Source organism: Aythya ferina (genome assembly GCF_964211825.1).
Source record: "Aythya ferina genome assembly, chromosome: 24".
NCBI classification, from domain to species: domain Eukaryota; kingdom Metazoa; phylum Chordata; class Aves; order Anseriformes; family Anatidae; genus Aythya; species Aythya ferina.
Genome location: NC_140322.1, coordinates 2667900 through 2680112, shown reverse-complemented (window position 1 = coordinate 2680112; position 12213 = coordinate 2667900). Strand labels below are relative to the sequence as shown.

General features: G+C 53.9%; 2 protein-coding genes across 2 annotated transcripts in view; both read left to right on the top strand.

Moving 5' to 3' along the window:
• Positions 1–12213, top strand: part of CSF3R (colony stimulating factor 3 receptor) — a 353819-nt gene that overhangs the window by 158263 nt on the left and 183343 nt on the right. The gene's annotated exons all lie outside the window — the stretch shown is intronic.
• GRIK3 (glutamate ionotropic receptor kainate type subunit 3) overlaps positions 1–12213 on the top strand; it is a 102895-nt gene that overhangs the window by 65958 nt on the left and 24724 nt on the right. Inside the window, exons 6-9 of the mRNA XM_084496899.1 lie at positions 1870–2043; positions 4344–4487; positions 7082–7189; positions 10700–10813. Coding sequence (XP_084353025.1) covers positions 1870–2043; positions 4344–4487; positions 7082–7189; positions 10700–10813 — 540 coding nt within the window. The remainder of the gene's footprint in view (positions 1–1869; positions 2044–4343; positions 4488–7081; positions 7190–10699; positions 10814–12213) is intronic.

The following is a 12213-nucleotide window of genomic DNA, read 5'->3' as shown; positions in this document are numbered from 1 at the left end:
CTAGCCAGGGGGGAACAATCGACTTTCTGCAATCAAAATTTATTTGCCCACAGCAATTTCCAGAATACAGACAGAAGTATCCAACAAAAAGATCCAAATCCTGATAAAATAACCCATTCCACTGGGTCTGGCACAGTTCCGCTGCGCCCCACGTCCGGATGCCACCAGCACGCTGAGGTCAGGCAACCGCATTCGCCTTCAGCTACCAGAAGTCATCTGAAAGTCAACATTACGGCCTGGCCTTCACGATGCCCTTTAACAAGACGTGGAGCTTTATACTTGCGATTTTTCAGGAAAAAAAAAAAACAACCAACAGCCGGGTTAAACCACAGCAACCCTGCGCTCTTTGGTGGGTGTGATTAATGGCTCGGGCCCGGGCTGCAGCTGCAGACCGCACCACGGCATCCATCAGCAGCCTGCCTCGGGGGTGCGAAGTCAGAGGGCAGCACTTAAGGAAAGATCAAACCCCCAAAGCTTATTAAAGCAAAACAGCTGTACCAATTCCTAGCTCTCCCACTGAGAGTGAAGTCTCGGCTGCTGGCAAGTGCGGATTTTGCTACGCTTTGCTCAGGGCAGTGCATTTTAGGGCCAGTGCTTTCGCAGCCCCTGTGGGCTGAGCAGAGCTTGCTGCCGTGTCTGGGTGAAGCCACAGCCTGCTGCGTCCTACTGGTATGGTCATATTGTACAAAGCAGCAACAGCCCCACATCTCCTGCTGCATTTCAACTCTTGGGTTTCATCCTTTGTGATCAATGAACACTGTGACCACATTCAGCCCCCAGCCTCCATCACAGAAGACAGTGGTGTCGCCTTTCCATCTCCCTCCAATTTTACTAGAAGACATTGTTCTGGATAAATTCTGGTTAAGCTCCATCCACCAACAACTCCCAGACTCAAAGCCCCTCCAGCCTGCCGTTCATCTCACACGCCCCTCGCCCTGCTCCATCCCCCAGGCAGCTCTCACTGCTCCGGCTTTTCTGGGCAGGCCAGCTGCTCCTGGCACCTCGTCTAACCCAAAACTACTCCAGCTAGCGACTAGGCATTGAAGCCAACCCCTGAACTGAGCTGACTGTGTAGATGTGCAGCGGAGCCAAGAGATGCATTAAGAAGCGCGCTCGCAGAGGGCTCCGAGCGCCCCGTCTCTCGCTGCCTGCCAAGCCGTGTCTGTGGGCTGGCTGCCAGCAGGGCTGAGGGCTGCCTGGCTGGGGGGGGGTTTAAATAGCATAAAGGGCACCCTCATTCATTTGCAGACTGCGTAGGCTGGTCGTAATGTCAAGAAATGCGTCTTAGTTCCTCTTTGAGAGCTGTCTGCAAATTGGCATGCCGAATCCGGAGTTGCTCTGCCCTCCCCAGCACTCTGTGGGCCTCAGCACCGACGGCAAATTCTCACGGAGGAGCCCGAGGGAGCTTCCAGCACAGGAGATCTGCCTCCCCCCCACCCCTGGGTACCAGCCTAGTTCCTTGTGGTTTCAGCTAACTCGATGCCTTGGGGTTGGGACTGAATTGTCCCAGCCCCAGGGAGCAGATGGGGAACTGCAGCCACTGCCACAGCCCCGCAGCAGAGCTTTCGGTTCGTGTCCTGGTGCTCGCACGCTGTACCCAGAGCGCTGCTGTCACTGCTCTTACTGCTTCTGCCCTTACTGATGTCGAGGGACTGGTTTGGAGCATCAGGGTTGTAGGATCAGCTCCTGGCCCCTCCGCAGTCACCCCAAGGGGGTCGTTTCACCTCCCGTAGGCTCAGGGAGGCAGAGCTGCCGACCCTGGCTTTCCCCCCACCACTCATCCATCCCCCTTACCAGACAGCGAGCTCACAGAAAAGACAAGCACAACAGAGCTAAACAACATGTTTAAACTGGTTTCTCTCTTTTAAGGATCTTTATGCATTAGACCTAGAACCATACCGCTACTCTGGGGTGAACCTGACCGGCTTCCGGATCCTCAACGTGGAGAACCCGCACGTGGCGTCCATCATCGAGAAGTGGTCCATGGAGCGGCTGCAGTCGGCGCCCAAGGCGGAGCTGGGGCTGCTCGACGGCGTGATGATGGTACGAGGGGCTTAAAGGACGCGTGGTGATGCCTGGGGAGCGAGCCCGAGGGGCAGGGAGCCTTTGCTAACGCCTGTTGTATTTATCCATATGTATAGATTTAGGTATGTAACGCCCAAATGTTATGTAAATGTCCTGTACTGGTCCCAGCTCACTGCGGGTGTCTTCCCCAGACAGTTACTGGCACTCCAACATCTGTCCCTCGAGTGCAGCGAGTTCTGCTGGCGAAACCCCTGCCCCACACACCCAGCTGCCGACTGATGTGCCAGTTTGGGAAGCCGGTGCTCCTTCCCTCCTTCACTCCTTCCCTCCCTCCTTGCCAGCACAAAGCTGCCTCCAGGACCTGCAGATTTCAAAGCTTTCCCTTCCAGCAAAGCCGTAGCACAGCGGGGAAGTGCCCAGGCTGTTTCATGCTGGGAGCAAGAGGGAGGATGCTGCAATCAGCTGCCCTTTGTGCCCCTTGCTGGAGCTCAGCAGGGTTTCCCCAGGCTAGGAGCGCCTGGCAGGAGTGAGCTGTTTGTGCCCCAGGCCCCAGCACACCGAGCTGGCTGGGGAAGCCCCTCTGCAGTCACTCCCTGGGGAAGGGCAGGTTGTGCAAGTCCCTGGAGCAGTGCTGGGAAGCAGAAATGCTCCAGCAGCCAGGGCCTGCCCCCTAGCAGGTGCCAAGGCTTGCGTGGGTCCAGCCCAGGCGGGATTACTTCCCCAGGCAGTCCCCAAAAGGAGCCAGACTCCTGGCTCCCCAGGGCTGGGAGCACAGCACGAGGCTGGACTGGGCCAGGCAATTCACCGAGATGGATGAGTGGAAGAACAAGGCAAAGCTGTGCCCAGAGATGGGCTCTGCTGCAGCTCCGATGCCTCCTTTTAGGGCCCGATGGCAGCTCTGCTCCACCGAGCTGCTGCTCGCAAGGTGCAGCACCTGCTCACCCATCTGGCTTCCCGGCAAGGCTGTCTCCGACCTGTAACTGCCGGCTGGCTGCCTCCTTTCCTCCCCTCATGCTCTGCCAGAGCCTTCCCCACACAGCAAAGCCTCCCAGACCTTCACCTCACATCCCTCCTGTCCCTTTTTGTTTTCCCTTAGCGGACAGATCTTCCCCAGCTGCCCCTGGTTCCTCTCATCCTTGTCCTGCCTGCTCCCTTCTGCACGGGGTTCTCCTTTGGCTGTTTTTCCCTCAGCTGGGCACTACAGCATCCACTTCCCCATGAAATTGCATAGCCAGATCCTTGTCCCCACTCTAATTCGCCATGAAATCGCATAGCCAGACCATTGTCCCCCTCTCTCCCAGCCCCAAACTCCCCAGATCTGTCCCTGCAGCCCTACAAATGACCCCACAGGAGGCAGGTCTGGTGCCTGCTCTTCATGCTCAGGCTCTGCAGGAAGGGAAGGTCCAGGGGATGGCTGCCAGTGCTGGAGGCTTTTCTCCACGGCCACGTCCTGACAGATATTTGCCCAGTTGTTTGCTGTGTTATTTTGTTTTGTTGTGGTTTATTGCTTTGCTGCTGTACTCACATCTGCTTTGTAGCCTTGTGAAGCCAGCAAACAACATGTTTTCATTAGCAAGACCGACCACATCGGGGGGGGAAATAAACGTGGTCAGTGTTTGGAGGAGAGAGGGGGCATCTCAAATGGAGTCTGAACCCATGATGTTAAATAGAAGGCGAAAAAAAAAGAAAGTTCTCCCTCGATCAAACCACTGGAAAGTGGGAAGGTGTTACACACTGTGATGCTCTGATTTCAGTGCCAGTTGGGGGCATTCTGGAAAATTTTGAATGCCCAGAGACAAGCCACTTAACTTTCCTGATTCCTGTTTCCTCACATATAAGATAGCTTGGATAAGATGTTCCCATGTAAGTTGCTTTTTGCACTGCCTTGGACAAAGCAGACTAAGTAAGAAAACCTTGTATCTGCGTTTAGAAACAGCTAGCTTCTTTGTGGCCACACAACAGCACTAAACCAACCAGAATAGCTGCAGATGGACAGATGACATTTTCCCAATCTCTGCCTAAAGGAGCTGCATAACACAGGAACACGCTCGTGGGGCTTTGTCATGTGTCTGAGGATGAGTTTTGCATGAGAGGTCAGCCCAGAGCCTTACAGAAGTCCTATTTTGTGTTAAAGCTTACGCATGTATGACAATCTCTCAAGATCCCAGCCCTGCCTCTGGTGGGGACTGCACCAGGACCCCTCTGCTGGTGGTTCCTGCGGCTTCTCAAGGAGATGCCACGAATTCCCTGCGTTGCTGTGTGAATGCCTCCTCGCTGCGGAACCACGACCAACACAAATGCTGTTCCCTTTACTTTAGACAGACGCTGCCCTGTTGTACGACGCGGTCCACGTGGTGTCCGTGTGCTACCAGCGAGCCCCCCAGATGACCGTCAACTCCCTGCAGTGCCACCGGCACAAAGCCTGGAGGTTCGGCGGCCGCTTCATGAATTTTATAAAAGAGGTAAAAGCACCATTTGCAACCATGATTGCTTCCCACTGCTGCAAAAGCTCCCCAGCAGGAGCAGTGCAGCTGCTCGGAGCGCAGGTACTGAGGCCCGTGGCAGAGGGGTTGGCAGTTACAGGGCTATAAAAAATCCTCCCCTGCCTGAGTAGGTACAAAGGGATGGAAGTGTGGATACACATCAGACTGCTGTGTGTCCAGAGAGACAAAATCCTGTCTTTGCCTTCAGAATAACACTCACACTGCCACAGCAAAACATCCAAAACAAGCCAAGCACTTCCATGGTGTCACCGAGACTGGTCCTTGCCTCCTCTTGTGTCAAGAGCAGCTGGACCCCTCTCTCTGCGGACACCCCTGCCCCAAGCCGTTTTCTTTTTCTTTTCCAGCACCATTTGCTCGGGGCCCACCAAAGGTTGTCGGAGCAGACCCTCCCGGTGGCTCAGCACACCCCTGCCTGCGTGCTGAGGAACAGCTCTGGCAGCGCACAGCACTGAGCGAGGGGGAGCCAGGGGAGCCGAGGGGGCAGCCCCGTTCCCTCTCTGTTTTCAGTCATTATGATTTCTCGCCGTTCAGCCCACGTATGGTTTGTTTGCACCTGGCTTAAGCACGCAGGCAGACTCAAGCGGCGGCTGTCTGGGTGCGGAGAGCTGACCGAGGGAGGGGAGCAGTGGCAGGAGGCAGCCAGCCCTCCCGCAAGCCCCAAGCACCCAGCCCAGCACGCAGCCCCAAGTCCCCACGCTCACACCCCAGGCTCTGCCTTGTCTGCAAAAAGCAGCCCTCGCCTGAGGAAAAAATGAAGGCAGAGCCGCAGGGAGATACCGCAAACCCTGCCAGATATGTCTTCGTGAACAGTAACACCCTGTTTACCCCGAGGCCTTTTGAAACTTCTGTGGCTGCGGCTCTTCACGTGGGAAGTTGTGAAACCGGCAGCAGTATGGGATACAAGACGGGGGCCACACTTAAAAGGCTGGGGATTAAATCCCCTCAAGTTTTTAAACATAAAGGAGCAGAAGCACACTTAATGGTTGTTAGGACTGGTGCTGCAGCATCACCTGCAGACCACGCTGGCGCTGAGGCCGGCACACAGCAGCAGTGACAGGGCGCCCACCCAGGGGCTGCCGGGTGCACGGAGCGCACGGGCGTGGGGAGGAGAAGGAAGAATCGTTCCCATTGCAGAGAGAGAATGAACTTCTTAATAGGCTCTGAAGACTGTATCTCCTCTCTCTCTCTCTGCCTCTCTCTCTCCTTTTTCATGTTTTGTTCCCTTCTGCGGAAAGCTGCTCCAGCTGGCTGCCAAAAGAGAGTGTAAATAATTTGTTTGGTTGGCTCCTTTTGCAAATTACCCTGAGCTCACACTCCGGTGCCTGCCTGTTGTTTCCCTTCCTGGCACCGTGTCAGCCGGTTGCAGGGACGAGCCCCCCCACCAGCAGTCAGAACACGCCATAATTACTCCCTCTAAACTCCTGCCCAGACAAAGCAGGGCACGTAGTGGGGTGCCTTGCCGTGGCCACCGGCCCCGCAGTCCTTGCAGCTACAGCAGTGCCTCGCGCTGGATGAAGACACGCATGGAGAGGCCCCCAGACGCCCCCATTGCCGCAGTGTCGGTGCCCTGTGTGCCCTCGGGGTTCCCAAGAAGTACGGGGTGGGCAGGCAGAGCGGGGCACAGCCCCATCTAGGTGTGTTCCCCCCAGCTGCCGGTGCATCCCCTAGGAAAAACCTGCGTGCCGAAATGAACAACAGAGCACAATCTTCCCCAAAACCCAGGGGTGGCAAAGAAGCTGTCATTACTCCTTAGGAATTAATGAGGACGAGCCAGAGGAGAGTATTTATGGGAAAATATGCCAGTGGTTCCCCCCTTGAGAATGCGTTATGCCACCTTTATCACAGCAGGTTATTTCGAGCTGCCCTGCCCATGAAGGAGGCAGCTCCATCAGAGCCCAGTGCCTGAGCAGCAGTGGGAACATCCCCGAGGGGCCACGAGCACCCCTTGGTGGAGCAGCCTCCACACACCCCGCTGTGCCGTGGTGCCAGTCTGCTGGCACAGCTCCTGCCTGGTCTGGGGGCTCTCCCCAATATTCCTGTGCCTGTTTCAGAGCACAGAGCCTGCCAGAAGGACGGGCTCCTGGCCTCTTGTGCTCCGCTTTCCATCTGAAGGGAGGGAGAGAGGAAGTGTTTGGGACATTTGAGCTTCCGTGCCCCTCTTTTGCTGCGAGAAAGGATTCTTTATTCATGAGCTTGGCTGGAGTTGTCCCAAACCCAGGCTCCCTGCAGCCCGGCATTTATCAGGACTACAAGGATAAATGCAGCCCGCAAGGATGCCGTGATAAATGCAAGGAGTTTTCTCCTGAGTCATCATGTCCTGCAACAGCTGTTGAACACAAAAGGTGCAAACGGAGATGGTAGCAAGGACTGCAGAGAGTGGTGAAATCTCCAGCCCCATCTGCAGTCTGCACAGCGACGTTGGTGATTATTAATTAATCATGCTCTTTGGAGAGAAAGAACTAGTAAAAGGACTAATTAAAAGAACACACGGTAGAGGGCAAAAGATTATTCATGATCCCAACTAACGGCCCGGCTACTTCTTCCTTCTGCAGGCCCAATGGGAAGGATTAACTGGACGAATTGTCTTTAACAAAAGTAGTGGCTTACGGACAGATTTTGACTTGGACATCATCAGCCTCAAAGAAGACGGTCTCGAAAAGGTAAGCGGGGTTTGTCTTACCTGCGGGATGTGGCACGGCACAGCTCTGACAGCCAGATGGAACGGGAGGTGGCTGCTGGTTGTGTTGTTTCTGTGTTTTCTGGTTTTTATATGAAAGGAGATCTGTTCTGTGGGATTGCTCTGATCGTTTTACATGCCTCGTCAGTGACTCACTAGCCCTGAAGCGACGTGCAGAGGATTAGAGTTCCCAGCTGCAGAAGCTTGGGGCACCTCCCTGGGACACGGCACAGCAGCGGGCGCACAACCTCATGGCTCAGCCTCTACCTCTGTGGGCCCAGGCCAAAGGGGATGGAATAAAACCTCTCCCACCCTCCGCCTCGCTGGGCTTGCTTACAAAACCTTGAACAACTCCTGAAAGCATCAGCTGGGGGTGATTTCCACCAGGAAAGCTGCCCAAGGCTTGGAAATAGGGGGATGGTTGGACCTGATACTGGGCATTCGTGGGGATTTCATCCCCTTTCTTCAGGTATTTTTGAAAAAAAGAGCAGCACGCAAAGCTCTAAAGCTCCTAAACCACTGGTTTCAAGGCGAGGTCTGTTCATTTCAGACAAAACACAGCAGCAAGGGCTGCACTGCAGCCAGCTGGGCCCCAAAGCCACCTCTACCATGGATCAGGCTCCAAATCACGGCCATCGAGGCTGCCGAGGGTCCCGGAGCCCGACCCCTTTTTGAGAGCGGCTCTGAGCCCACGTCCTGCTGACGGACATCCTGCAGACTTAGAGGAAAAAGCTGTCTGCAGGGCAGCAATTCCCTGCCCAGAGCACAGTCTGCTTTTAGACACGCGCAAGGTGCCTGGCTGGCAGCGAGGGACGAAGTGCTGAGCTTGTAACCTCTGGGCACGGAGACAGGTTCGGAATCCCGCAGGAAACGCCAGCTGGGAGCGGAGAGGAGCAGTTTTCAATTAGCCATGCAGCAAGCGGCCCGAGATGCACAGATGACTTCTCCAGTTAAGGCTGGGGAATTAATCACAGAGTGCTCGCAGGCAGCCCTGGGAGGCTGGAGGCTCGCTCAGCCCCGCCGGAGCGGGCAGATCCGCGCTGCGGCTCCCTGGGACCCAACAGCCCCGCTCCCCATCCCCCTTCTGACAGCCTGGTTTTCCTCCTCCTTAAAATAAATTGTCACCGTGCTTTCACACCACTGCGGTAGGTCTCTGCTTCACGTACAAAATCTCAAGGTCACCACAGCACTCTCCTAGCGGGTATTTTGGGTGTCAGATGCAGAATACAGACAGCGTCATCCCAAATAAACCCAGCCAGCTTCAGGCTGCAGCCAGCCGAGCCTGGGCAGGAGGGAGGCAGGCAGAGGGGCAGGGGAAGATGCCATCTTTTCACACAAACCAAGCACCAAATGATTTTTGTAGCTTTGTTTTCCCAGAAAACATTTTGTATAGAGTCTAAACCCAAAAAAAAAAAAGCATTATGGCTTTTTGGAGCACGGTGCTCAGAGCACCAACAGAGTGCCTGAGAGCGGCGTCAGCAGGGTAACAGAAAAATGTGCAGGTATCTGGATACCGGGCGAATCTAAATGTTTAAGTACAACTGCAATATCTGTCTGTCAACCTAATCCTCCTCAGGTGTACCGGAGAATAGCTGGCACTAGCTGCATTTATTACTGTTGTGTGTCACATAAAGCCCGCAGGAAGCCACCAAGGCTTGATGCATATTCCATGCACTCGTTCAACTTTTGTCTCCGACGACTCCGAGACTTCACAGCTCCCACTATTATTTGCCGAAAGCTTCTTGTCAGCTCTAGAGGGGGTTTAAAGTATCGATGTCAAATCTCTGTTGATGCTACGGTTCTGTCAATAGTTAATCTGAAATAACAAAATGCCAAACTACAAACAAATCCCAGACGGATTCTGCATTATGTATAATAGCTTATGTTTGTTGAGCTTTAGGATTGAACTCCTGATCCTTATACCTCCTGGATGTTTCAGGGATTACAGCAGTATTAACTAAACCTAATTACATGTAGTTTGACTATCTGAGTTGCACAGTTCTCTTAATGCACTTTTCTCTTTTTCTTCTTTTTTTTTTTCTTTTTTTTTTTTTTTCTTCTAATATTTTAAACTGATTAGTTCAGTCTTAAGTCCCGAGTATTTCCTTTTCTTAAAGAAAGAAGTCTGCAGAGCTGCTAGCAGGAGACTCTTAGCCTCTTGCTTCTCGCTGCCCATGCGCAGTACAATCCTTCTGACATTGCAGCTGTTGTGTGATTGAAAGGAGACGCAGGGGATTGCTTGGGTTTTACCTGAAATATTTAGAGCCTTTCACAAAGTTCATGGAAACTCTTTTAGAATTTATGAGGTGGTTGGCTGGTTGTGGGTTTTTTTGCCAGGCAGCATTGCTCATTACAAAGTCTCTTTTTTGGGATAGAGAAAAACCAAGTCGTCTCCTTGGACTGATGAAGAAGTTGGAGAATCTTAAAAATAGCAATAAATAAAATATGGGAAGTTCCTGGCTCCCCACGGGTTCGAGCTGTCTGCCTTTGGTTTCTCTCTAAGCCCCATCTCCCAGCATGACCCTGCAGATGGGTCGCTCTGTTCCCGTTTCCACCTGCCCTTGTGTTTCTTCTCACTGCCAGGCTGGCTTTGTGGCATATTCCTCCAGCTCTCCTGACACTTTATCTCACCGTCACAGTCCTTTAGCCAGCCCTGCCTTCGAAGATTGTTCTAAAGCCTCCCCTGCACTGCGGAGATCAGGTTAACAGGCTTAGAGTTGCCCAGATGACTTCTCTTAAATAGAGACATGTTCTGCTATTTCTGGGTCAACAGGCATCTTCAGAGTCTAATGATACATTAAAATTGACAGCTGGAGAAAGGCAGAGCACCTCCAAGAGACGAGGACTGTGGCTGCGTGTGCCGGTACCGGGGCAAGCCCAGGGCCCTTCCCTCCATGGGGCTCACCACCAGCACTGAGACCTCTCGCTGCGGAGGGGTCGCTGGGGGGCTGCGCCTGTCGGGCTGCCCCCAGGTGGGGTCCTGCTCTGAGTTGAACCCAGACCCAGGCTCTGACCGATCAGTGGGTGTGCACTTACCCTGTGTGCTTCAGAAGCTCTGAGCTCCTTCCTTGGGAAAGGCCCTGCCGGCTCAGGGTTGATGGGGGATTAAAAAATATTTTCTGTTTTCTCTTGTTCTGCTTTGGCCTTGCCCAGAGTTGACTTTTCAGCGTGTTTTGATTGATTGCCTGCTCTATGCAGTACCGTTCCGGATTGTTCCTTCAGCTCCTAATTCCAGCCATCGTGGTCCTTCCTCAGTGCACCTGCATCTCTCAGAGGGCAGCACAAGGGTTGCTAATTGTACACGTGCAGCTGGAGTGGCCTGCAGCAGAAGAGCTAATGTAAACCTTCTGTTTAGCTGAAACAGGATGGTAATTCCAACTCTGCTTCTGTTTCTTGCAACGCAGGAAGCAAGCTCCCTTTTCCCAGGCCAGCAGGATCCTGAGAGCAATGAAGGGACGCAGGGCAGGTGTTGATGCACTTTGTTTCATTTCAGGTTGGCACGTGGAACCCTGCCAACGGTCTGAACATCACAGAAATTGCCAAGGGACGAGGGCCCAACGTCACGGACTCGCTCAGCAACAGATCTCTCATTGTCACCACTGTCCTGGTAGGAGACCACAAGCCCGTATTGCCCCCCTACTCACAGCCCCCGGCGTTAGCTGATCCCTCCAAAAGCCAGGCAGGGGCACGGAGAAGCCCTGAGCCCTGGGGCGAGCTGAGCCCCAGACGAGTTGTGGATCGGAGCCGGGCTTGTGCTGGGCTCGTGCCAGGCTCTGGGTGGCCAACAGCCGGGCACCAGGCGCTGCCTGCCGTGGGTGGAAGCACTCGGGGTATGCCAGGCAGCACCAGAACACGCGGGGACCTCGGCTTAGCTGTGACAATCCTGTTTCTTTCCCTCTCCTAAGTATGTATTTGATAAGCTGGCTAAGAGTAATGCCATTATCCAGCAAAGCACTGGTGCTTAACAGGGCTCCTGCGCTTCCAGCTGTCACGTTGCATTTTGCTCTCACGTTCGCTATTGGGTTTGATGGCAGGCATCAGATCAGAATGAATTTTTATTTTATATCTAATGAATTATGACTAGTGGCATTGGTTTCTATACAGCTGTATTACACGGTGCAGGCTCGTGGCGTGCTACCAGGAGGGAACAAAAAATATCAGCCCCTGCACAGCCAGCTCACAACTGGGTCTGAATGATGGCTCTGCCTACCCGAATTTTCTGGCCCTTTTGTATTCCGTATTTTTGGGGACTGAGGGTAAGGAGCTGCCCGCTGGGAGATGTGTTCCCCAGCCCCAAGCACCGTGACCCCTCCTGATGTCCTCGCCATCCCAAAAAGACTAAAAGGTCTGTAACACAATGTGAGGGGCTTGGTGCTAGGGAAGGAATGGGGCCAGGAAGTGCCAGACAACGCCACCCTTTCTAATGAACTCCCCGCTCATCACACAATAGTTATTCCACTGAAAGGCTTTCACATGCCAACATGCAGGGGAGACTGGAAAACAAAATCCCCCCCCTGGCTGAAAGTTTCAGACCGTGCCACTGGGTGAGGCCGTGGGTCGCACACACGGGGCTGCCTGCCCAAGGCGGTGCTTGGTGCCACGTGTGTGGGCACAACCAGTGCCAGCAGCAGCTCCCCACCGGCTGCAGACACAGAAATGAATCAGGACTCACATCAGGAGTTCCCGCACAGGCATCAGAGAAATGACAAAGCAAAAGGCACCGAAACAACTCAGCATGCATCAGATCAGGAGCGTGCTCCTGCTCAGAGCCCTGCAGCAGCGGGTGCAGGCAGACACGACACACACCCACCTGCTCTCACCGTGTTCCTTTGCATTTATCGGGGTCTGTTCAGAAAGCAGAGGCTCAGGTCGTGTTTCTCTGCTAGGTCAAACAGACACTTGCCAGGCCAGGGTTAGTTCATCTCAGCAAGGAAACCTCAGGCACTGCCTGTCCCCACACATGGGAAATGCAAACATTTAGGGCACCGCAGCGAGCTGCTTTCAGGT